The sequence below is a fragment of the Mesocricetus auratus genome, unplaced genomic scaffold (assembly GCF_017639785.1).
Source record: "Mesocricetus auratus isolate SY011 unplaced genomic scaffold, BCM_Maur_2.0 Super-Scaffold_100043, whole genome shotgun sequence".
Lineage (NCBI taxonomy): Eukaryota > Metazoa > Chordata > Mammalia > Rodentia > Cricetidae > Mesocricetus > Mesocricetus auratus.
Window position 1 is genome coordinate 2,839,108 of NW_024429220.1, and position 27,510 is coordinate 2,866,617.

Consider the following 27,510-nt stretch of genomic DNA (forward strand, 5'->3'; position numbering starts at 1 on the left):
AGTGACTTGCTTTAGGCTAGTGGGTATTAGTTGCAAATATCTTCTTGGTTATGGGTATTTTATTTTTAAAATATAAATTCAAAGAATTATTTCTTTCTTGTGAAATTTACATTAAATCGATGGATAGGATAAAAGTTAAAATGATTCATGAAAAATTGTGATCATGGAGAGGATGGTAAGAACTACAGGAAAGGTGAAGGCCAAATAGTTTTAGGTGGGGTTAAAAGTCTACAGAGTGGTGTCAGGTGCTCTAGTCCATATTCATAAGCACAGTTTCACTAAGAGTTTTAGGTCTTGAGTTATCAAATTCAAAAATATCTTTTTCTTATGTTAAAATTGTGATTCTTTGATAAATTAAGGTAAATGCCTGTCATACACAAATACAAAAAAAAAACCAAACAAACATAGACCATGACTTGTGATGTCTATACTTTTACCTTTTGTTTCTCAAAAAAAATAGTCCTTAACCTTAAGAAGGATTCAAGAAATATTGTCCAAAGGTTATGACTAACAACCTAAAACTGCCCCTAATTTTTCACTATGGCTTCTTGCTTTCTGTATTAGGAATCATGTGCATTTGGGGGTCTTTGTATATGATGCTTCAAGAGGTGAGTGAATACCAATGTTTCATAGTGTGGGTCATAAACCACAATACGTGTTGCAAATAAGGGAGACTGTAATAGCTGCAGGACCACTGCTGATTCCTCACACCTACCTCTATGCAACCAGATCTATGACATGAGACATGCCCATGTCACCTGATACATAAGGGCTCCTTGGACTTTAGAAATTTTAAGAATCTTCATTCATTTGGATAATGGAAATTATACCTATACACAAAGGTATTCATAGGCTGCTGAAGAGAACAGCATGTTTGAAATAGGATAGATTTCTGTTTGAACAGTTCTGGACATAAATTTATGTATGATTTTCTTCTTTCACCATTTATTCAAATAGAGATACAAAGAGTCATCTTAGGAGGCCAAGAGCTATTTAGAGTCTGAGATTGTGGGTTACATCTTTGGGTTGCAAGCTCAGGTATATAAGCATCTCAAATCAAATCATGTTTAAATATAAAATACAATTTTCTCTATTAGTGAACATTGATTCCTTTAGAAGTTACACAAATAGCGTTGTCAAAAATTTACACATGAAAAAATAGTAGGTTTTAAAATCATACAAATTCTGTGTATCAATTAATAACATTTGCTTCATTTTGTTTCAGGGGCAGGTGAATCTGGAAAGAGTACTATTGTTAAACAAATGAAGTAGGTACAGAACCCTTTCAAGTGTTGACTATTAGATGTATCTATGCATTGAACAATTGTGTGTTGGTTATTTATTCTATTTTTTATCATAACATAATTGCATCATTTTGCCTTTTCCTTTTTTCCCTACAAATTCTCCCTCATTCCCCTCCTTGACCTTTCCATATTCATTGTCTCTCTTTTTTCATTAACTTTTGTTGCATATTTAAAAGTAAAATCTGCTCATAAAGTCTCACCAACATGACTGACTAATCTTGGGCTGAAATGAGACTACACCAACACACATGCTGATGCAGACAGGGGAAGCCCCAGAGGCTTCAACCCTACATAGAGAGTGACAGGCAAGTCAGGAATGCTGACAGCTGGAGAAGTAGTCTTCCACAGATAAGAGCACATGTCCAATAACAAATGATTAGCCCTGAACACCTGCATACAAGTATCATTATACAGACTGATAAAATCTTTAAAAACTGCTTTGCAAGTCTCTTTTCAGAATTCAAGTGACCTTTTCAGAGTTTGTAGGTAGTGGCAAAGTTATCCTGACTTTTTTGAGTGTTCAATATTACTTCTATTGTTTAGCAAAGACTGTAATTTCTACTTTTCTTTTGAATTTTTGCCTTTCAGAAATATTGATGCCAGTAGCTACGTTTTAATTATATTAAACCTCAAATGAACTAGCTTTTAACCAATGAGTGTATGGTCATAACCATTTGAAATATGTCAATCAAGAATCCATTTGAAATTGGGGAGGAACAATATTTTTAACATTGGCATTTATTTCCTATATGGATATAAAATATTTGTTCATTGATATCACTCCAACAGATTCTTATGTGTTATTACATTGTTTTTCTGTTTGTCCTTTCTGCTTACAAAACACATTTTAAAGCAATTTTTGGTCCATCCTAACAGCAGAGTTATTTCTTATTCCATTAGGTCATTATTCCTCTCTATTACCCTATTATTTAGGACATAATCACAGTTGAAGTTATCTTATTCCTTTTATGTGTCTATTATTTATATGCATAAATATAGTTTTTGAAGAAGTCATTTTTCTATATAAAAAGAAATCTTTTAAATATTAAATCATGTATGAATTCAGACAAAAAATAGACTACTGGAAATAAAGCCAATAACGAATATCATAGATATATAACTAACTACTCTCATATATGAAGAGATATGGGCTATTATGTAAAACAGTAATCAGTCAAATATATGTAAGTAAAGGAGAACCAATGAACAGTATATGAAAGACAGAATTAAATTACCAGTTCCAGAGTTGGTAAATTATATAATTAAACTTTACTAAATATAATATAAAAATTTAAATCAATAATTAGGCACTCTTTGTCATAAGAAATTATGAAAATATAATTTTTGACTGATTTTTAGTTTATTCTTATAAGCCGTACATTCAGGAGGCTGATCCCGGAGGATCACAGTAAGTTTAAGGGCAGTCTGCACCACATAAGGAGTACCATAATAGCCAGAGCTATGATATAAGATGATCTCAATATCAAAATTATAATCTTAATCTAAATTTACTATCTATTAAAGTGAAGATTGCAAGAATGAGTTTTTCTTACCACTATTTTAGATGTACAGTTTGTAAAAAAGAACTAGTAGTTATAGTTTTTCTATTTCTACTATAAATTTAGGGCTGGAGGGATGGTTTGTCTGTTATGTGCCCTTGTTGTCTTTGCATAGAATGGAGATTAGGTTCCCTAACTCCAGTCACAGAGTATCTGGTACCATCTTCTGGTCTCTCAGAGCATGTAGAAGGTACATGTAGAAGATACAGGTACATGTAGAAGATTCAAGCAACAGATCCACACACAAAAAATTTAAACTAAACCTTAAAAGCCATGAGTGTGTTTTCGTGGTTTAATATATATATATATTTATATGTATATATGTATATAATACATAATCTTTAACTATACACATTTCTGAGAAACTACAACAAGAATTTGAAATATGTATAACATAGAACTAATTTAAGTATCCAAAGTATGAAATATAAGTAAAACACAATTTCTCTAATTATTTTAAATGGTAAAATGGAAGATAAAGAAACCTAAATTTTATAAAAATGTACAAGCAATCACTTTGCAAACTGTTGGAACTATTCATCACTCACTTGCAGGACTATGAAGCCACTGCATACGCGTATGACAGTGTGTGAGCAACACCAGCTCTTCGCACATGCCCAAAGCTTGGTAACCGTGTGCCTCCATTCACTTGCACAACCTCTTGTATCTATAAAGTCCCCCTTACTTTTGGACGTTTAGAAAGAGCTCATTATCATAAAATAGTCAGCTCATTTTTTTCTACTAATCCTTGTCTTTTTTTTTTTTGGCTTTTTTATGCCTACCCACAATAGAACTTTCCACAGCTTTCCTAATGTCTCTTCCCATACACAGTTGCGGCTATGAACTTGTGTAGAGCAAAAGAATCTACTAAAATGACAATTCTTTCCATAACTTGGTACTTCTGTTAGAAATGTGACCATGGTGGAAAGGTTTCATGATTATGCTGTCTGAGCCACGTGTGACTTTAGTGGCCATTTGAGGATCTAAAATGTAATTTTCTGTAACATAGCCGACAGTTACAGTGTACAGTAGGTGGTGCATAGACAGAAATTCACTATAGACCTAGTGAGCAGAGAGTCAGGAGCGAATCATTCATTTATTTCAGCATATGATGAAGAACTGAAATGCTCAATACAATCTTACTAGTTTGAAGAGAGCTTGGAATGAACTTAAAGGTAGGCAACTATTTCTAGAATAAATAAAACTACACAGCTTCTTCTATCATATTTCCCCAATAGTTTTATGAGTCATCAGAACTTGTGTTACCAAAGGAACCCAAATGCCAGAAATTAACTCATAATTACCATTCTAATTAAATAATTATATCATTTTTCTGTTTTAATTTTGGACATAGTCCTGAGATTTATTCAACAGTCTTTCTTTGATCTATTATAAGTACGTCTTTCCGCATTTTTATGGTTTTGGAATCATCTGGGTTTTTTATTGTTGTTGTTTTTGTAGTTTGTTTACACAAGTGAATGAATAGAGTAATGCAGCAAGATAAATTGAAGGTAAAATTGAGCATTTGTTGATAACCAAATGTAAAGAATAGATTAAAATAATAGAGGTACATTCTTCACTCCTCTCAGTGCCTGGTCCTACCATTTGATGGTTTTCTGATCTTCAAAGGCATTGAAGAGGTGCATACGGTATGTTTGACTCCTAAGCCAGAACTTCTATGTTGGTAGACACAAGATAAATCGTGAGAAAAGTGATACTCAAAACAAAACAAAAGCATTTTAAAAGCAATATAAAATAAAGAATGACAGAAAGAAACAAGATTCATAACACAGCAAAGACACACAGGTAACACCAGCAGAGATTTTAGGTCTAATGGGAAATTCTCTTTAAAGCTATTATTCTTAAAGTCTCCATCCAACTCTGACTTATGGGTTAATGAATGGAAGGAAGAGGGTAGCCCAGATAAATCTACCTTCTGGGTAACTCAGCTCTGGGAACCCAGATGCACGCACACACTCAGAGGAATGGCAATGGGTCCAACAGAAAGCAATTACCTGCATTTAAAAATATTCCTTTGTTAATGCTGTAAATAGAAAGCAGGCACTCATACTTCCCGGTGTTTCTTAAGAGATAGGAAAAGCCGGGGCTGTTCTGCTGAGTGACCTCACATCCTTTAGATATCACATTGTAAACATGACACAGTGTTCAGGTCTTTGTGCACATCTCTGACCCGGAAATCAGAGAATTTTCTTCCTGAAAAAGGAATCTAGGTTTGTAATAAAGCATATGTGACTTATGCATGTGAAAACATTTCATCAAGAACAATCTTAAATTCACTTATATTTAGTATGTGGTCTCCTCATTACCCCAAAGGCATTATATGTAGAGACAATGAATGGTACACATTCAGAGATGTTAAATTGTCTAGACTTGGCATACACACATAATCAACAGCCAAGCTTTTTAAGGTGTATACACTATATTTTTATTATTGCTTTTAGTATTATTTGTGTTACACTCACAGAAATTCTCATGTTTAATTGTAGGATCATCCATAAGAATGGTTACAGCAAACAAGAATGCATGGAGTTTAAAGCAGTGATCTACAGTAACACACTACAGTCGATCTTAGCCATTGTGAAAGCTATGACTACACTTGGGATTGATTATACAAATCCCAGAAGCTCAGTAAGTATGCCCATGTTATAATTAATTATATGACCTGTGTGAAATGCCAACCAAAATAGAATAGGATTGTCTGTTGTCCTATTCTTTGTCAAAAGAACATAATATAATAATTTTGCAATTGTTAACTATCTCCAACTTAAATTTCCTTATTTTTCTCTGAATGAAACCTCTCTTTATCTCTGTTCATCATAATTTTATTAAATAATGTAACAGCATAAGAAACATAACTATGCTGTGGTTTATAACATATCATCTAAATGATTTTTTCTGTATTTAATAATTATTTTACATCTTATGATGCTTTCCTTGGGGTGTGGGTAGGGGTGGGTTGGGGGGGGTCAGTAGGGAGCATGGGAGGATGGGAGGACAAGGGAATGGGGAGATTGATATGTAAATAAGAGTGCTTCTAAAATAAAATAAAAATAAACAAATATCTACTTACTTTTGAAATAGATACTATGCAAAGACTGTGACTGTATTATTGTCTGAAAGACAATAACTAACCCCACTCAAAAAATAAAAGAATGAAAGATATTCTCTATTTCCACAAGGCCTTCTCAGAGCAGCTGGTCACCTCCAGATGTCACCTACTGAACAGTCCCCAATGGGGTCAGTGTATAGGAGCAATAAGCACAGAAAAGGAAAACAGTATGTATAATGACAAAAAGACACAAACTGCTTTCCTCCTCTCTCTCTCTCTCTCCTGACATCCAGTTTGGGGTTGGCCCTCCAATTGAGCATTGGAAGTTATCAGGTGAAAAGGAAAATGTACATTTTTATTTTACAGGAAAGGTAAATCGCCTTTTTTCCCTTCAGTTTCCTTAGAGAAGGGTTGGGAGAGGAAGAGAGAGAGAAAAAAAGCACAGAGAAATGCTAAGCATACTTTAGGGCAAATCCTGGGCAAATCCTGGAGTGTATGTTCTAAAGAAAACTTCCTTTACTAGGAAATCTCCCCACAATTTGGCTCCAGTTAGGTTTCCCACTTCTCTGACTCCACCTTCCTTCACGTGTGGAAGGGAACCAAGGAGCAGCACTCCAAGACCCTCCCATCTTTATCAGCTGATGATTTATTGAACCTATTCTGTTTATAGCTGTTGTGTTATCTCTGGCCATGGCTTTTTTTCAAGCACATAGAATTTTGCAAAGGCGTTTGAGAAATAGACTGCTGTGCTCCTTTAATTCAAAGGGGAGAAAAGTAGACTGAAAGAGTGTTTGGTTTACTTCACTGCAGATGATGTCCAGGGAGAATGCAAGGCTGCCTAGCTTCCTTTGCAGCATTCTGTCCTCTGTGAAGACTGTTTTCAACGTTTCACACAACAACGTTTATTTTACTCTTCCCTCCTAGGCAATAATAGCCACAAAGACATGTGTGCCTTTTGAATTCTTTAACAACGACTTAAAGATCTTGGAACTTGTATTAAAATTTTCCATGTGTTTTGTCAAGGAAGTAGAGAATCACAAAATTTCATATTGTTTCTCTTGTAGTTTAAAAGAAAATGGCCTCCATAGTTTCATAGGGAGGGAGTGGCACTATTAGGTGGTATGGCCCTGGTGGAGGTGTGTCACTAGGGGGCAGGGTATGAGGTCTCAGATGCTCAAGCCAGGCGTAGTATGTCAGTCTCTTCGTGTTGCCTGTGGCTCAGGATGTAGAATTCCCAGCTCCTTCTCCAGTGTCATGTCTGCCTGCACACACCCCATGTTCCACAATGACAAAAATGGACTATGCCTCTGAACTGCAAGACAGCCCCAATTAAGTGATTTCCTTTATAAGAGTTGCCTTGGTCATGCTTTCTCTTCAGAGCGATAGAAACCCTAAGACAACGTCTTTTAAAAAAACAAAATATGTGCTACATGTAGTCTAGGCTTTATAAACTAGGTGGAGTAAAAACAATACACTTGAAACAGCACTATCATTATACTTACTGAAAGCACTTTAAAACTGTACGTTCAATGGTGTAAACTTAAGTAGCCCATAAAGTCGCTATGACTTCTCAGGACATCTTTGTTCTGCTCCCCAGAATATCAGAAAACCACAGTTTCCTAGTACTATACAGATCATATTTTTGTTTCAACTGAAGAAAACATTTGCACTTTCAATCATACTCACTTAGTATTTTATTGTAAGATACGCACTTTGTAACACTTTGTACCTGGTTTAAATTGTTCATCCAACCTATTTATTTCTAAGCACTATATTTGTATGACTTTCAGATTTTTGATTAGGTGAACTTTTTGTTTATACAAGCACATATATTTTCACATAATCACTAGTTTGAGCATCATCACACAGATTGACATTCAAAACCAGTCCAGACAGAAAATCAGCCTAAGTTATATTATCCATGGATCTCTTGGTTTAGATAAAGCTACTGAACTTCTCTGTTTTAACTTCCTCATGCATAAATATGCATACTTTCCCAATAACATTACAAATACTACCAAAGTAGGAAGACAAATATGAATAGCCCTTTTAAATCCAGTATTGTAGAATATAAAGTCCATGTAAATACCAGCTATTTTTATTTTTTGACTAATTAAAATTTCTGTACTGAAATGCACTCAACAAAGGTCATCTGAAAACTATTATTATCTTACGTGGCAGGCATTTGGGTTGCTGCTAGAGATACAGTAACCAGGCATCAATAGTTGACATTGAAAACCCATTTGTATTCAGGAAAGAAAGGCAGGTGTTGAGTAAACGTTTATGAAGCATTTGGTATTTAAGGAGGTTATCAAAACTGGATGTGAATGTCTGTACATCCTCATTCATTGAAAGCATAACTGAGACAGCTTGGATTTGGAAATGTCCTGTGTGTACATTCTACAAGATGTTTACATAGGTCCGGTGGTGGTGGTGGTGGTGTTGGTGGTGGTGTTGGTGGTGGTGTTGGTGGTGATAGTGGTAGCAGCGGAGGCTGTCAGCAAATGCCTTTAATCCCAGCACTAAGGAAGCAGAGGGAGGCAGGCGGATCTCTGTGAGTTCGAGGCCAGCCTGGTCTACTAGAACTAGTTCCAGGACAGGCTTCAAAGCCACATAATATCCTGTCTCAAAAAACCATATAGAAGCAATTGCAAACATGCATTTGAAGCTCAAAGTGAGTGGCCTGGGCTTACTGTTACAGACTATTGTAATTTACATCACGGAACAAAAGGGAATAGTAGATGAGAAGAAAAACGTAAAGTGCTTAGTTTAAGAAAAGTTTTTAATGGTATGCATTATTTTAATGTGACATTTTCCTAGTTGTTGTAAAGGAATATGAAACCAGGAAAGCTTAATGACCTCAGTTTGATGTATGAAATACATATAAAACAAGGAGAGAACTGACTCCACAAAATTGTTCGTTGATTTCCACATGTACACTGTTCCCACATCCATATCACACACACAAGAAAGTATAATAACTAGGATGGGAGTGATGGTGATGATGATTATGAGACTGTCAAAAAGAAGAGGAAAACATTTGCTCAAAATGTTCTGCAATTCATGTGAGCTGATAAGTCTAGAATACTGGTACTCTATAACAGTTCAAGAAATCTCAACAGCTGTGAGTATTCAAAGATTCAAAGTAGACTTTGAGTTCCTGGAGAACAACAATATTTGACATTTCAGTTCAGCCTTCCTCAAACATGTAGGCTAAACATCCATTCCTTACTCTGATAATGCTCTTGTTTTATCTCCTTTGGAACTATGACTGCAAAGTCCAGAATAAATCCAACATAATTCTAAGAATGGGTGAGGCACCTAATATTGATGAGCACTGCATAACCAGGAAAGAATTACTTGTTTTATTTCTATAAAATGTAGTTACAGAATAGTAGTTCTCAACCTTCCTAATACTATGACCCTTTAGTATATTTCTATATGTTGTGATGACCCTAACCAGAAAATTATTTTAATCATTACTTCACGAGTGTAATTTTGTTACTGTCCTGAACTATAATATAAATATCTGTGTTTTCCAATGGTATTAGGCCAGTCCCAGTGAAAGGGTCATTCAACATCCCCCACAAAATGTACGTGACCCACAGGTTGAGAGCTGCTTCTCTAGTGATTCAAAATCCTGAGATAATGAGCTTTTCCAGAACTGCCACAATTCTTAAACATTATGAAATACATCATAAGGAAATTAAATCTTGGTAATGCCATTCAAACTCTAAAAGTAGCATTTGAAATAAAAATGTTAGATTATTGGAGACACCTTAGTCTCTCTAGAATCAGCATGTCTATGATTTTGGTTCATTCAATCAAAAATATTTTAGGAAGATGTACTCTGTTGATTATCAGAGTGTAAAAAATAAACAAAACAACAACTATCTTTGCCCTCATATACCTATATTCTTAAAAAATTAGCAAAGCAAGGAGGGAAGAGGCCTTGCAATAAATGAAAGGACAAGTGTGAGAGTATTAGAATAGAAAGGTGGAGAATGTTTCCTTGTGGAAGTGGTACTGCATGAAATAAGATACACATAGAAACCCACAAGATGGGCTTGGATGTTTACATCATGGCAGGAGTCCAGTACCTGAGGCTTGAGGACCAAGTGTGGAGAGAAACAGAGACCAACAGGAAAGCAAGAATGGAAAGAAAAAACAGCACAGCACAGAAAGCTTGGGAGTCATAGAAAAGGAGTGGGAGCTTTAGTCTGGAGAGAATTACTGGAATATTTAAAACACAGGAATAACCCGTGGAGTTTCAATTGACTGACATGTAGGCATACATAGCATTGAAAAAATAACTGTCAATTATGGACGAGTTCTCATTGTGTGGCTCTGATTGAGCTGAAACTCACTTTGTATAACAGGCTGTTCTTAAACTCACAGAGATTTGCCTGCCTTTGCCTATCAAGTTCACCACCATGCTTGGCTATATACAGAGAGGGTTTTATTTTGGTGCTATATTTTCTTAAAATTTAAAATATATTTGGTGACCTCACATTCTTAAAAGTGAACTTTAATTCTTAAAATTATTTATATCTCCACTATTGTACAAAAGTATCAAGAACTGAAATATTCTATATTCCATGAAATGTAGTTATGATATATTAAAACTAGCAACTTATCTATTACCAAGGATTCTAGAGACCCATATAAGTGGAACACAGCTAAAGGTGTAACCTTGATTGAAGGACAGGCTCCTTCGTGGACATGGTCTTCTCCTTCTAGAGTAAGCAGTGCCGGAGAGAAACAAAGGTCTCTGTGAGAGAAGGTGGCACCTGCCTAGACAAGCAAGCCCTGGGGCTTGACAGAGGTTACCCTACACCCTGTAATAAAGGATTCTTAACTGATTCTATACAATTGAACTGCATGAAAGATTTTACACACACACACACACACACACACACACACACACACACTTGACCTACAAAGATTCTCTCATTTGCTTGGCCTGCTGTTGTTTTGGTGTGAATAAATTTACTATTACTCCACATGTTTCTACTAACTATCCTGAATTAAAAATCACCAGGGGCTTTTACCATGTATGTGTGCTAGGAACTCGGAAGTAAGGCACAGTCAATCAGTCAGATTATGAAACTGGTTGAAAGGGCTTTGGTAACATTTTCATGTTTTAAGGGAAAATCTACTCATATTAACAACATAAATAGAATGTATATTAGCTTACAATGAACAATATAGAGGCAAGGAAGAGCATGTAAGTTTGGTATCTAATGGATTTGAGAGAGCAAGTAATTTGTTCCTTTAGAAAAGGACACTGGGAACAGCTGTCTCGTTGCACAATTTGTCCCAAAGGCATGTTAACGGTAGAAGAAAATGCCTGCCATTTAGAAGTTAACAAGGAGGGGCTTGTGCGAGGGGCTTGAAAGCGGAAAGGGAATGGAAAATTACGCAATTACATTATAATCTCAAAAATCAATGGCAAATTAAATAAATAGATCATATGTCACTAGGTTTGTCATTTTCTCTCTAATAGGAAGGAGGAATTGTAAAATATATCCTCCATTAATTCTAGAAAAAAAGGTCAAGGCTTGAATTTTACCCATTTAACAATAATCTGAGCATCTGTTTGTAGTACTAAAACCCAATCAGAAAGATGGAAAATGTTCCCTTTCAGTTTCCACATTCTTTAATAACAAACAAAAAGAACTTGCCATTAATATCGTAGACAAAGAAAATACTTTTAATACAACAGCAGAACAAACCTCCAGTTGTTTGAAAATGAATGGGTCACATCTGGGGCTGGGCTCCTGTTTTTATTGCTTTGTCTCGAGGAGCACTGAGAATATGACACTGTGGTGGGCTCACTGTGGTGTTTGCTGGCAGTTGTGAGGATGCATGTGCCACACTGTGCAGTAGTGTAATGTGAGTCACCAGCGTATTATTATACTAGCAAGCAGAACCTGATCTCTGACTACTGACACTCTGTGATCTGAGGCCAGACTTTGCTGTTTTCCTAACCAAATACCAAAAGTTATTTAACTCTTTTGAGACTCAAATTCCTAATGTTGACTTTTGTCAATATATTTTTGATTACTAGTATAACGTTTAGCCTACTATAAATTGTTTAAGCTAAGTTTGTTTATTCAGCAATTTCCTCTCCCTCTCCTTTACTGGCCACATCCTACTCTGAACTGGCACAACACTTAGCGTCATGATTTTATTTCTCAACCACTTCTCAACTCTGCCCTATAGCAACTTTTCTGCAAAGGCACATAACTGACACCACCTATCAGAGACCCTTAACATATCCATGTGAGTCCAGGTATGTAATGACTTGCCAAAATGACCACAAAGAAATGTTTCATGACAAATAACAGTTTACAATCTCATTTTTCTTTCCCTCTAGGATTTCAACCCAAGCCACTATGAATTAGACCAAAGTTCTCTTACTCTTTTTGACAAAATACTCATATGTCAATGATTTTTACCAAAGTACTCAGAATTCTCTATGTAGTATTTTATAATTATTCCAAAGGGCAATTTTCCCAGATATCAGCCTGTTGCTATAATGCATTCTAGTTTTATTGTTTTTAATAGATTTTTTATTCAAATCTATTCAAGTCTATTCAAATTTATTCAAGTTCAAAAAGTTCAGTGGAATTATTGACAAAAAGCAGACAATGAAATACCTTTTAAAATACTCTGTTTAAAACAATATCTGAGAATAAATAACATGCTTTTTTTCTTCCCTCCAAAATATTACTCAAGGAAGACAAACAACAACTTCTTGCAATGGCAAGTACTCTAGACGATGGCGACATGACACCCCAGCTGGCTGAAGTGATTAAGCGACTATGGGGAGACCCAGGAATTCAGGCATGCTTTGAAAGAGCCTCTGAATACCAGCTCAATGACTCTGCAGCTTAGTAAGTGACTTTCTTGGGCAGGAGTTACAGATGATACATACGTCTATAACTTGGCACATATGTACATAAGCACAAGCAAAGAAAAAACTGGTTCTTCATTTTATTATAGAAAACTGAGAGACAACTGAAAAGACTGGAAACAATTTGCCTGAATAGAAGCAACTGTTGTATATGTCTTTCTTAATTAAAAAACATTAAACATGAAACACAATTCTTAACACTAATACAGAGAGATGGTAGGCACACCAACATTTGGGTCTATATTAATCTGAAACATATATTTGATTGTTACTGAAATCATCTCTTAGAATAACTTTTTATTTGTGGTATGTGCATTAGCTCATTAGGTTATTGAGAAAGATACCAAATTCTGTAAGACAATAGTCGATTGGATTCCAGACTTTAGCATGTTGTTGGAGTCAGTCACAGCACACATTGGCAAGTAAGTAATTAATATTAATAAGGAACTTGGGATGACATCATACTGCTTGTAATGTAACAGTGGCTATGACCTAAAACTTCCTTATCAAGTGATTCTTGAGTTACCCTGGAAACTAACAAAAACTTTAAGCTAACGAGAAAAGAGCAGGAACATTGTGTTTGGCCAGTCAATCCAACAGTTCTAGTAAAGGAAAAGAGGAAAGGCCTTCGCTAACTGAGGCATCATGGTTTACTAATTGGGGTCATCTAGTGTACCATTTAAATTCTACAAGAGTTAAGAGCAAACATGGTCTCAGCAGGGAAAACACTGTCTTCAGTATGGGAAATAAATCATTAAGTCATTGTAAGTGATTTGAGTCATAAGGTCTAAGGACCTCTGTTTGCTTTATAAACTACAGGCTTTGACACCCAAATCCCATATTTGCTTATGAAAATCAGCACTTTAGATGAAAATCAGTTTGCTAATGCCTCTTCTTTGCCTGAAATAACTTACAAATGCAAAGAAAAATTCTTTAAAATGTGTCTTTACTTCGGCTTTTATTAAATGGATTTTATTTCTGTTTTAGTAGGTATGTGATTTATTATTTTACTTGGACATGAAATGACCGAAGTATCATACACCTACCACATACTTGAAATTCACGGTGTTTCAAGTAATAGTAAAAAAATTAAAAAACCGTAAAACCTTCCAATATTTTCTTTGATTCCTTTATGTCTCAATTTATCGCCCATTTAAGGTCAAAAGGTGCTTATTAGCATAAACAATGATACATTTTCACAATTCAGTATTTCCAGGACACAATTTTACTTTTCCTTTTGAGCAAAATTCCTTTAGGAATACTTGTTCTTTTTCAACTTAATTGTTCCAAATTTGCTAAATAGTTACTGGATCTATTTTTAATGGCAAAAGAACTTTGTTTTAAAGTTAGCATGTTAGATGCTAGCATATAAGAACTCCTCAACTTAGTCTCTGAAGAAATTCAACTTTTCAAGGAATGACTAACATTCATAGGATTCTAACCCCGAAATTCTGTTTCCAATGCAGGAGACCACACTTTATCATTTATTTTTTAATGTATTTGTGGACATGGTTCAATGCAATGCTCAAATTTATGATGAAATTGCTATGTTATTACTATTTGTACTTAAATTTACCAGAGGGATAGCCTTATTGCTCAGCTATTTAATCCATAGTGTCTAGCACAATAGTAGAAATGAAAGAATGTGCAGTTTTAATTCATAGACTCAGGGCACAGAGTTTAATCAGTCTTATACCCATCTATTACTGAGCTTTAGATATTATGATCAATAAAAGAGAAAAGCAAGTAAACAAAAGAAATAAACAAGGAAATAGTTCCCTGTAATAAGAGCATGGATTCTGGAAGAGCTAGGGGCTTCACTATGCACTGACAGACTGTGGTTTGGCTACAGTATTTAGAGGGTAATAGTGTGCACCTTCATGAAGTACCTGGGATCTTCCATTGAACCATATGAATTTCTTCATGACCCATAATGGAAATGACTGTGTTCTAAACTAAGTAGTCTATACAAAGTACCCAGAAAATTAACAATGAGAAAGCATTTCAAATTATTATACAAATCAACCACTCTCTTAAAATGTGAGGTGAGTCATTCCCACAGCAAGACCTTTGAAGAGCTTGTATTAACTGTTGTTACAAACATTCCAAGGCAGCCTACAACATACAGAACACCTAAACAGCCCTGCATTGGAGAACTAGCCTTACATTCATCTATGTACATGATAGCAAATCTGTCTGTCCTGCAGACTTCATAAGACACAGGCTAAGGTAGTGTTGAGGAGTTCATGGAGAAGAGCTTTCCAGAAGCTGGTTGTGGACTGCACTCTACAACTGTGATGTCCCAGCTATCAGTCCCTACCATTCTGATCAGCAGCCTGAAAAGCAACAAATGGAGTGTGTTTTCCAGTACTTTAAACTCTTAAAATACATTTGTACTGAATTGCAGTGTATCCCGAAGTAGAGTCAAAATATGAATATATTCTATTTTATTTTGTTTCTATTAGCTACCTTAATGACTTAGATAGAATCACAGCTCCTGGGTACGTGCCAAATGAGCAAGATGTTCTACATTCCCGGGTGAAAACGACTGGTATCATTGAAACTCAGTTCTCCTTTAAAGACTTGAACTTCAGGTATGAACTAACCTGTTTTCTAATGTGGGTGGAGCAAAGTTCCAGCTCAGTGTTTCTTCATGGAGATATGTGTAACCCACAGTCACGCACAGTGATTCTGGAGTTGACTGGCTAGTCCTCCTTAAATGATGTTATAGTGCCCTTCTTGCCTTCACTCCTCCGGCTCATTCTGAACCTGTCCTTCCTTCTAGGCTGCATTTCTCAACCAAGTGGTATCTAGATTCTGTTTCTAATACTTAAAAATGACATTTTACATTGAGGGTTTTTTTTTAAAGAAAATATATTTAAATAACGTCTTTGCAACAGATGTCAGGGATCCTATTTGATTTACCTGTTTACTTCTCTATTTGCTTTCAATATTCTGTAAATCTACCTTAGTTTAAAATGCAAATAATTAAATTACCATTATTTGAATGTAATGCTTGTAGAAGAATCAGGCACATGTCATCTGCCTGGTTTTGGTATGGAAATACATTCCTATTTTATTGTGACTGCATTGAAATCCCGTTCAAGTAAACCTTTCAAATTCTACTATCAACTTACTCTTTGAATGTATTAAGAAGTGTAAATCATAATACAGTGTTAGATAATATATCTTTGTATCTTTGTCCTTAACATCTTTCACATTGTCTTCCCCAGATAGGTTTGTATATTTGTTTGCATTCATACAAAACTTAGTACTATTTTCTGTGGATTTGAGGATGAGATAGAATATTATTGATACAAGGTTCCAACTAAATATGCTAGCAATGAATAATTGCTAAAACTACATAATAAACAAGGTCAGTCATGTTCACAATAATGGGAATGTATTCAAAAAGTAAAAAAAAGCCCTGGAGAACAGCTGACTTGAGTTATTTATAGTCTATTATGAGAAAAATGTAATTAAATGCTAATTAGAAAGTATCCTAAACTCAGTTTAAGGGTAATAAAAGTTTTAAAAGCCTGTAAGGTGTCAAAGTTGGATCTTATGAGGTAGCTAATTACAACAGTTATTGGAATATTTTCAAATGGTATGAAAGTAATATCTTCCAAACTTGTACTAAATTTCAGGCCTACAAATAGTTAATTTTTGAACTTAATTAATTAACTGGCCACATGTCAGAGCAGGGCAAAGGGACAGCAGAGAACACAGTCAGCGCTTCCTGTGCAAACTCGGTGAAAGAGTCTCCTCAATCCTTGCTTACTTTGGTTGAGCCAGGTGACCTTTGCCCCAGTTTCTGAAGTTTCCCTTGGGGAGCCAAGTCCAAAGCTGCTCCCTATGTCTCTCTCTCTCTCTCTGCCTTTCCAGGACTTTTCACCCAGTCCCTTTTCTGTCTTGCTGCCTTTCTTTCCTCCAGCTTCCTAAGGCACAGCCTGGAGCTCACATGGCTTTGAGACTAGTCAGGCTGAATATCCCCCTGTTGGTTCTCCAGGAAACAGCAGCAGGAGGTAGGGATCTCTCAGCTAGCACACCTCTGGTAAAGCTTGGGTCAAGTCAAGAGAACTGGCACAGAATTAAGCATCTTGGTGTTACCTGCCATACATAAGCCAATGGAATTTTCTCAGCCCCAGCTCATCTGAATCACAGGCAGTTGTGGTGATTACCGCTGTCTTGTGGAATTCTCAATCCCTCATCAACCCCCACCCCTGCCCAGTCCTGTCCCCACCCACTGCCCGGTCAGCCCCTCACTCCACACTGATCCTCTTACCAGTCCGGTCATTATTTGCTTGCTCTTTGGTTTAAACAATCCAGACATTAAGACTTTTGCAATCATTATTTTTTTTTACTTAAAGTGCTTTTTTTTTTTTGCTCCTTTTACCATAAAAAAATCAAATTAAGCCATTTACCCCTCAAAGCCTTGATCTTCCTCTCTGTTTACTATCCATAAGTACTTGCCTCAGGATAGCAGGTGACCTGCCACATTGCTGAGCAAAGGGTTTCCCAATACCATAGGGTGAATGAAGGATAAAAGCTAATTCGTAGTTATTGACGATTTCTCTGGAGTAAGTGACTCCACCCTGCCAGTTTCAAGCTACTAGTGTTGTATTACACATGCAAAGTTAGGGGGAAATTCAAAAAAGCAGCTGTCTCCACCATGCCAGAGACATCCCCTTTTCAATAATACTATACCAACATACTTCCCTCTCTTTCCTTTTTACCAGTACATGATCTCCTTGCTTCACTTTATTTCCCCTTTTTGTTTCCGTTTCTACTTCATGCACCCTCAACCTTAAAAAGCCAGGGGTTACATGTGATTATTATCTGCTGCCAAGGCTTACTAGAGTGGTTTGCAAGAGGAAGCAAGTGGTCAGCTTTAGCTAAATATATCATATGAAGCACCATGTATATAAAGTAGTTGCATGTGACATGGTAAGTTGAGTGGTGCTATTGCTGACAAAGAATGGAGGTTGGGAACAAATTTCCAAATGTCTTATGAAGAAATGCTGAAGTTGCCATCAAAATGTACATCTTCCTGGTTATAAAAAGTGCATCTTTACCCGATGTCACTGATGGGCTGTTAATACATTTGTATGGAAAGCATTCTCTTCTTGTAAAGCAATTATTGTGTAAAGATGATCTTCCTTTATAATCCGTTTCACAGAAAAATGATATGAGAGAAAAATAAATCACAGTTGCTGGAGATGTAACAAAATACTTAAATATTTGAAGAATTTTAAAGTTTATTCACATCAATTGAGATATAATAAACATTTAATAAACTTCCAAAGTTTAACCATCTTTCAAGTACTGAGTAGAACACTCCAAATGTTCAGGCTTTCATACTGCATATAAAGTTCTGCATTTAAAAATTATATGTAAAAATAATGTACTTTCTAACTTCACTTTAGCAATTGCCCAGGTGGTAAAATACATTGCATTAGCATTGATTTGTATTTGCATAGCACAAATCATCCTAAGGCTATTTAAAACTAAAGCCTTAATTTACATATTAAAATAGAGAACTCTAGAATTTTAAATAGGAATATCAGAATGAAAATTCTGTCTGCCAAAGTACTGTATCATCTCCATGTATCAACCAATTTAATGGAAATTAGAAGAGAGTCCTTATCAAGCCAAAGAACCAACAGTTGAGCAGATAGAACAACTTATCTCAAAAGTTCTTATCAAAGTAGAGTTCCAACTGCCAATCTGACCAAGGATGTTTACAGATGTTCAAGTTGCTAAGTCATTGGAAAGTAGAATGCAATCTAAGCCCGTCTGTTGTGGGGCAATTCCACAGACTTAAGTGATTTAGAAAGAAATCTAAATACGCTATCAATCATAGAAAAGCCACTTTCTCTTTAAATCTTCCACAGTTAAATTAAAGAATTGAAAGCACTGTGTACAGGAGCCAGAAAGACTGGAAACTATTTCAACATAGAGCTTAAAATTTGTAAATTTGGCATAACTGCTTTCAAGAATGTATGCGCAGATCTGTGATTTCAAAAAAAATGACAGCTTTCTTAAAATATGAAATTGAATTCTATTCACTGTGTTCATTTCCAAGTGTATGAATCACTAGGCTTAGCTATGAGGCTGCTTGTCTAGCCAAGAACTGTATCCCAGTTTAGATTTGTTATTCTCCAATAGAACTCAGAGAACATTAATTCACATATGTTACATATTTGTTACATATGTGGCCCTGATTAATATTACCAGAATAATATGTGATCTAATGTGATTATTTGTTTGCTTCACAGAACTGAGCATAAAACCTAGGCCCTCCAACACTCTAGGCAAGGTCCTCTACTGCTGAACTAGACCCCTAACCCTTAATTTTGAGACAGTGTCTTGATACATAGCATTAGGCTGGCCTTGAAATCATTATGTAGCCCAGGTTAGCTTCAAACTTGCCATCCTCTTGCCTCCCCTCCTAAGTGCTCAGATTGTGTGTACATACCAACGCGCATAGTCTAGAATTTATTTTAATAACTCCAATACTTTAAATTATATACCTGAATTAGCTCTTCTATTTTTTCCTTTCATTGAACGTAGTTTTTTCACACAATATCAGTGCACATAGTAAATGACATTAGTAATTACGACTGTTTCAGACTTGGATCACTTACACTTCTGAATATTTTTTATTACATTTTAATATCTAGAGAACTTAAGGGATTTAGACATACCTCTGTACATGCATTCCCTTGGTGTCTGTTAATATCTCGCCTCCGTTTTTAAAACTGGGTTAGGGAAAGATGTATGAGATAATTTGACTGGGGCTGTATAATGCCGGCACAAGCTCAGCAACTCACATCCTCATACGTACCTACAGTAAGATCCTAAACCAATTCTGGCTAAGTCAGCGTTTTGTACAAACCTTTAACAGAATAGTTCCAAAGAGAGTCCTACTCAGATTAGCACTCATGTCTATGCGGCCAGAGAGAAGAAAAGATGAATGATGGTGTTTATTCAGAGATCCCCATGCTTGAGGAGAAGCCATGTTGCGGGAACTTGGCTGGTAATTAGTTCTCTTAGGTTATATGATTTTTCAGGAATTGGAACGGTCAAATTATTCATACTAATGTATTAAAATACTAAGCATAAGTACTTAGGTGTGGTCAAATATTTAGTCAACCATTTGACATAAACCCAAAAATTCAACAGCCTTCTAACTAATTAAATAGGATCATAAAACCCAACTATTTAGTCAGCTGTTTAACACAGCCCTGTGAATCTTGCCCTATGTCAATATCATGGACAATTTAACACATAATCAATATTTGGCTAACACTTAAAAGCCTAGCTTGTTAATTTTTATTTGTATTGTACTCAATAATTTAAAATCATTCTTTCAACTTCAAGAATCCTAATTTTACCATCAAACTTGTGAAAATATGCATAAGGCCATTTAAAAGTTAAAGAAATATCCCCCTCCCCAATATCCCAATATCCAAAATTAAGACTGCAAGTTCCATGCAACGTTCTTGAAGCTCCTATTTGGGAGACTAAGGATACCCATGCAAGACCACATTCCTCTTATTAATTCGTCAGTTTGATCAGTCTGAACTACCAGGTAGTGAGTGTGGATGTTTTTCTGATTTTAATTTTCTTCATAGAATGGTCACAATGATTTTGGTTGAGTGTGTGTGTGTGTGTGTGTGTGTGTGTGTGTGTGTAGTCAAGTATATAAGTGAAATTCCCCTTTGCTATTCATTAACTTATCTGAAGATATTAAATTAATGTATATTTCTATGAAGTAGACCTCAGTTTGAATTTCTATAAGAAGCTAAAATTAAATATATATGAGAAATAAATCATTATAATAATAGAGAAACAAGACCCAACTATTCACAAAGCTAATATGATGTCCAGGAAAAGCAACACAAAAGCAACTCTCTGGACTTTGATCTAGTTAGCTAATGAGCATTTCAGTTCAATAACAGCAGGTGGCTTAGAGAAATGTGCAGAGAACTCTGGCCTCAAGCTTCTGTGTCATTCTGTACAGAAAACAGTGCAGTGACTCATGTGAGTCATAAATGGGAGGATCACAAACATTCATGCATAGATGGACTGTCAGAATACTTAGTCAATATGAACAAAGACTGCATAATCTTTGTCCTCCCTTTCTTGAAAGAAAGCTGAGCATGTGAGACAAGTTCAGAGGAAGCTATTCAATTCCGCGAGAACAGGGTTAAAGGCATGTTCTGTAAGTCCCACATCTCACTGACAATGAGTTTGGTTAAGAAGTAATAATATTTTTAATCATATATCAACTCTTCAAGGGCTCAGTTTTAGTGGGAAAAATATTATTTTCCACTCAGATGCAAAGACAACTCAACTATTACGTTGTTTCTCAGGCAGAGCATGCAATTCAAATACATTTATACAATGCTAAAGTTATCTCACTACTGTTACATATCTCCACTGTTAATATTTACATGAAGAGCACCCCCTCTCATACCTGCCATGAGTTACTAGTCCACAGCAATGTTGTTAGATCCTCAGCAAAGGTAAGGACCTAGCTGAAAGGTTTGCTTTCATTTTGTTGATCACCTAAGACTCTTCACTTGGTTAGAGCTGGAGTAGAACCACTTGAGATCAACGAGCTTACAAATGTGAAGAAAAGTGTACACAGAAAATAAGTATGTAAGATGTGTGTGAAACACCTATGTCCTTATTCTGGTGAATTTGTGTATTCCATAAAACTCCCTTTAGAACTCTCATATCTTGGTCATTTTTATTTCATTTTGTAGTATAACCTGCATCAAACATAAAATAAAATGAAACTATTTTTTATTGAGAATCATACTACTATCTCCATGGTAAAATACTGGGTCACCCGCAATAGATTTGAGCAGTAGTTAACAACTATGGTTAAAAGAGAAGGTTTTTCTCAGAATTTAAAGATTAAAGGACAATTTGATTGAAAATGTCATGTGAGTTAAAGAAGAAAGCATAATTCAGAATAGACAGCAATTGACAGTGAAGCACAGGAGCTAACCAAGAGAGACAATACTTAACGCTCCAGCAAATCCAAGTCCCGCTAGTGGATAGAATTTAACATCATGTCTTTGAGTCCCTTAGTATGCCATTCTTAGTGTGAAAAGGAACCACTATTAATTTCTTGAAAACCAAGTCTCCAATTCATGTGTGATTCCACTGTCCTGGGCCTGTTGTAAGTTAGTTTTCCATTAAGCAGTCACTGGAGAGAGGATTAGAACCCAAGAAGAAGCTAGAAGTAAAGACATTTTTATCTGTTCAAATCTATGAATGTGACTCAGAGTGACCGTGAATGCCATCTTAGCAATGAGCTTGTGAAAGTCACATTGAAAAGCCTACAAGTTAATGAATATTGATTAGGCATAGAGCCACATTCCTTTGAGATCATCCAAGGATCTAAAATATGCAGACAATAGGCAAGTGAGGAATATGTTAAACACCACAAATCAAGGTCTATATCTTTTGAAATGTGGGGAAATATCTCAGATGAAATTTTAGTTTTGCCCATTGATCTGTTTATCAGCATTAAAAAAAACTGCCATATAACTTGGAGAGAGAAAACTAGAGACTATTCTAGCCCTCTAGAGCGGACTTTATAGGAAAATCTAGGTGCTAAAACTAGCTAGGGACCTTTGGTATAGTATGTAGTTTTATATATAAGGGGGAAATATCATACCAATTAGTTATAATATTGCCTAGCATAGTGCCTGAAACGCATGGCCCCAGGAAACGTTCAATTAATAACAACCTTAAACATGTTACTTGAACATATCTGAAAAAGAAGAAAAACAACTGCATACTTCTTACAGGATCCTCCTTCCAGGGTTCTGAGTCAATGATTCTTCCATGTGCCCAAGAGTATAGCTTAGTTGGGATTTGGTTTGGGACGTTTGAGAACTTTCTTTTCTTTGCTCCAAAGTTGATAGCTATGTTGTTAATGTTCTTATCTTGTGACCTGTATTTCCCAGCCGGTGGTTAAACTTTATACTTTTTGGAGTTTCACCTCTTATCATTGGGTATGTGTAGTTTCATTTATCTATTGTCTACCGGGTTTTTAGGGGAAGTATGAAATAAAAAGTAATGTTTGTTTATCCTTTAGCCAGTGATGGGGGAATTCCTTCTGTGTATGAGTTCGTGTGATTCATTGATAAATAAAGCACTGTGACCAATAGGAAATCAAGATAGGTGAGACTAGGAGTCAAGTAGGATTCTGGGAAATGTAGTCAAGAGTGGAGAGTCGCCATGAGATCCTGGGAAGAGGGGATGCTTGAGGCTGTGTCCTCGGTAAGATAAGGCCTTATAAAAATCATATATTAGTGATTATGGGTTAATAATTAAGTCAGAGCTAGCCATTAAGAAACCATAGCAAATGGCCAACAACTTCATAATTAATATAGTATCTTGTGTGTTATTTGGGTGCTGAGACAGTGGTGGGACCCAGGCAACTGGCAGGAAAGAATACACGTTACAAACCAGCATCTTGCTATGTAGACTCTGTGGTCTTAAATTTTGCTCTGCTGCTTCTGCTCCAGGTATTGGGGTCACAAGTTTGATTTCATTACCAGACCTAAAGCACTGTACTTTGGTTATCTTTATGAAATCATGTGATTGGTGCTTGTTAGGCTAAATATCGTCACTCTATGAGCCTGTCCAGCCTGGATGCTTTCCATAATTATCGTCTCTGCCTCAAATATGATGATATCCCTGTAGGTTGTAACTTAGTGTCTACCTTATCAAATACATGTCTTCTGCCCATCCTCAGTTTGAGGCAGCGTTAATACTACAGTAGACACATAAACAACGTCAGCCTTCCATACAAAGTCCTTAAGATCTTCCACCACCACTCACCAAGGACTGCGATATTAAATCTAATCTTCCCATGATTCAGCTGCTCTCTTCCTGGCCAGCCACAAACATCTCATTGGACGCTCTTCCGTTCTGTGCTGCTGCTGTTACCTGTTGCTTTCACTGAGACAGTGTTCTGCCCCCCCAGACACTTGTAAACTCCTCACTTTCTGAGTTTTTTCTAATATTTTGCAATTATTAACCACTGAGTTTCCATGTATAGCCATTCTCTACTTGTTGTACTGCATTTCCAGGTACAGCTCTTCCCTGCTTGCCTCCCTACATTCAGAAACTTCTCCCTACATTCTAAAAACTTAAGTTGCTTTTGGGAGACGCGCTCCATTATCTCATACCAGATACTTGTAAAGCGTTAATGTACTTTTCATAAAAGCTGTCCATTCATTTTGTCAGCACGGTCTCTGTTCTGTTATTTTGCAAATACCGTGTGCCCCAGGCATGTTGTTGTGTGATGTAAATAAAACAATGACTATCCCAGAGCTCCTGCTTCACATGGCTGCTGTTCTGTTAAACATAGCAGATGTTAATTGGATGAATTGCATTTTTTCATCGTTTGGCCTGAATCACATGAAGTATCACTGGTATCACATAAAGAAAGTGGAGATGAGGAGAGAGACCTTAAGGGGACTCTCGAAAACCCTTCTCTGTGGATAAGACATTGATAATAACACATGAAAGTTGGAAGAAGGGTAGTAATGAATGAAATGGGGGGAAGGTGCCGCACGCCTCTGATCCTACAACTTAGAGAGTGAAGGCAGGCAGGAAGGACAATATCAACTACACAGGGAGTGCATTGCCATCCTGACCTACAGGAGACTGTCTCAAAAAGAGTTAGCTCACTGAAAGGGAAAGAAGACTGCATGTGCTAGGTAGGAGAAACAGAGAGTCCTGACCCATCAACAACAGGTTTATATTGGTATACATTAAGACAACACTGTGATTTTACTGTGTTGAAAGGAGAATGACATGAAACAAGCCTGGAAGGCCAGTGGGGATGAGAACAGTCACCACAGCCGGTGAGTTATCACAAATTTGCTTCTTGTTCTAAGGGGAACAGAATCCTTGCAAGAAAGTGAATATGCAATGTCCATTCAACAGTAAGGATACTTAACTAAGAAAGGTGTGAGTGCTGGGTGAGTTCCTTTGGAGCCTGTGACATCAGCAATAGAGCAATCATCTAGGACACTTTACACTAGTCCCAGTAGAAATGTGGGTGACTTGCTGAGAGAAGAGTTGCAAAGAAAGAGATGAAAGAGAGATTGCATTTTAGACGTGCACTGTCTGAAGAAAAGGGAGTGTGGTGTAAAGAGTAAGTGCTAGCTACTTCTCTGTTTCTCTGTCCATGACAATTTCTACTGATTTAATAATGTAGAGCTGAGTCCACACATTCAAACACCTCTTGCGAGTGATTTTCAAGATCCTTCAGAATGCCTTAATCCCCACCCTATACTGACATGCTATTTGAATATCTGAATGTTTAATTGCATTCCATTATGATCAATTATGCATATACCTCTCTGCCAGCCAGTAAGATCTTTGCAAATAGTGATTGTATCTTTTCATCTTCATATAGACTGGTTTGAACCAGTGTTGGCAAAGATATTTGCTTGAATAAAAAAGAAATTTAAGATGTAGAGAGAATCCTTGTATCATAACAACACACCCAGTCTTCTTTTCCTTCTTGAAAATACGTACAAGCTTTTATCAGAATCTTCTAAGAGTTAAAAACTCCTGCAAATTTTAAACTGTTTTAAAATTTCCATGAGAATTAGTGCACACATGAAATTTCCCTATTTTATGGAGTGCTCAATCAGCTTAAATTATACAACAGAAATCAAAGAATGCATTTTATGTATATTGAAATATGAAGTCAGAGTCAACAATTCAACAAAATTTGGAGGGCTCATTTTTCATTTTATTTTTTTCTGCAAAGAATGTTTGATGTAGGTGGACAGAGATCAGAGAGAAAGAAATGGATCCACTGCTTTGAAGGAGTGACATGCATTATATTTTGTGCTGCACTAAGTGCCTATGACATGGTGCTCGTGGAAGATGAAGAAGTGGTAAGTCCCATACAAAAAGTGGAGGAAGAGGAGAGAGACCAAGGCGCACCAAACGGTGCTGCCAAATTGTAATACTGCACCTCCCAACCCAATGTCCACCTTACAAAACTGCGTGTTATCTAGGTCCTTGATTGTGATGCCCAGGTCCCAACTCTGCAGATAATAACCGTATATACTCTTGTTCTTTACACCACAGAACAGAATGCATGAAAGTCTCCACCTATTCAACAGCATCTGTAACCACAAGTATTTTGCCACCACCTCCATTGTTCTGTTTCTCAACAAGAAAGACCTCTTCCAGGAAAAGGTGACCAAGGTGCACCTCAGCATCTGCTTTCCGGAGTATACTGGTAACGTTGTTTCCCTCGGTTCAAGATAGTTTCCAGTGTATACTGGTAACACTGTTTCCCTCAGTTCTAGATGGTTACCACAGTACACTGGTACCTTATTTCCATCTATTCTGGATAGAAAGCTGGTTGAAGATGGATATCGCCATGTGCTATGCCTTCCTTACCTTGTGGTGTGTGTGTGTGTGTGTGTGTGTGTGTGTGTGTGTGTGTGTGTGCGTGTGTGTGCGTGTGCATGCGTGCCCGTGCACGTGAACGTGCATGTGTGAGTGAGTGTGTACATGCAGGCTGTGCACATGTCTGTGCAATCTCAAGAATAATATCCAATATCTTCAATTACTCTCCACTGTTATAAATGATTAATTTTCAAAATGAATGAGTTTCTGTGTACCACATGTGTGTAGTGTTCTTGGAGGCTGGGACAAGGCTCTGGATAGCCTGAAACTGGAATTACAGAGACTAGTGAGTTATCATGGGCGTGTGGGAACCAAATCCAGGTCTTTTACCAGAGCAATAAGTGCTTCTAACCTCTAAGCAAAATCCTTGGCCCCACTACCTTTATTTTTTTGAGACATGGTCCCTCTTCGAACTTATATTTATCTATGCGAGCAAACTGGCTGACCAGTGGGCTTCAAGAATCCACTTGTTCCTGCCCTCCCCTTCACTCCAAGAGTGGGGTTGCAGAAGCACACTGCTGCACCCTGGTTTATACAACTCAGGTATTCAGGCTTTTGTGACAGGCAGTTCATGGATGGGACTATGATTTCCACTGAAAACAATCTTTCAAACAGAGCGGGATTTTGCTATATTGTGTATATTAAAGCAAACTCCAAATGGAACAAAGTGGAAAATGCTAGATAGGAGAGTGCACACACATTCAATGATACTGCAAGCTCCATGCATTACATTCACTATAATAATGTCACTGTGATCCCACCCTAACTAGGGTTTGCAATGTCACATCGGAGCTCAATGGCACTTCAGTGTCTACAGTGTCGCCAGTGAACAGCATGAGTGAATTTCGGAATTGCTGTGCTTTTCTTTCTCTGGTTTCCTGATGTCCCAGAGTTTGACTGGTGGTCCTGTCATTCAGTGACTACTAAGGTATTAGTGTCACACAAAAGGGTTAATTTACCTTTAGAGACTCAATTTTTAACTACTTAGATGTACTCTTTTTTATAAAATTATCTAAGATGCAAATAGTCATAATTTAATCATAAATATAAATATGAATTTATCCTTTAGATATTAGATGTACTAGACCATGGTAGCCTGTCAAAGTAGATATTTGTGCTAGTTAATTTTTGCTAAGTGTGTTTCATTCTAGAATCACAAACATCATTTTTAATGTCTACATATCTATC

The 27,510-nt window shown here is 36.5% G+C and overlaps 1 protein-coding gene across 1 annotated transcript in view; it reads left to right on the top strand.

Annotated features, from left to right (window-relative positions):
* Positions 1 to 27,510, top strand: part of Gnat3 (G protein subunit alpha transducin 3) — a 43,627-nt gene that overhangs the window by 12,908 nt on the left and 3,209 nt on the right. The window contains exons 2-7 of the mRNA XM_005080877.4: positions 1,226 to 1,268; positions 5,371 to 5,512; positions 12,675 to 12,832; positions 15,318 to 15,446; positions 25,670 to 25,799; positions 25,996 to 26,149. Of these exons, the coding sequence (XP_005080934.1) occupies positions 1,226 to 1,268; positions 5,371 to 5,512; positions 12,675 to 12,832; positions 15,318 to 15,446; positions 25,670 to 25,799; positions 25,996 to 26,149 (756 nt within the window). The remainder of the gene's footprint in view (positions 1 to 1,225; positions 1,269 to 5,370; positions 5,513 to 12,674; positions 12,833 to 15,317; positions 15,447 to 25,669; positions 25,800 to 25,995; positions 26,150 to 27,510) is intronic.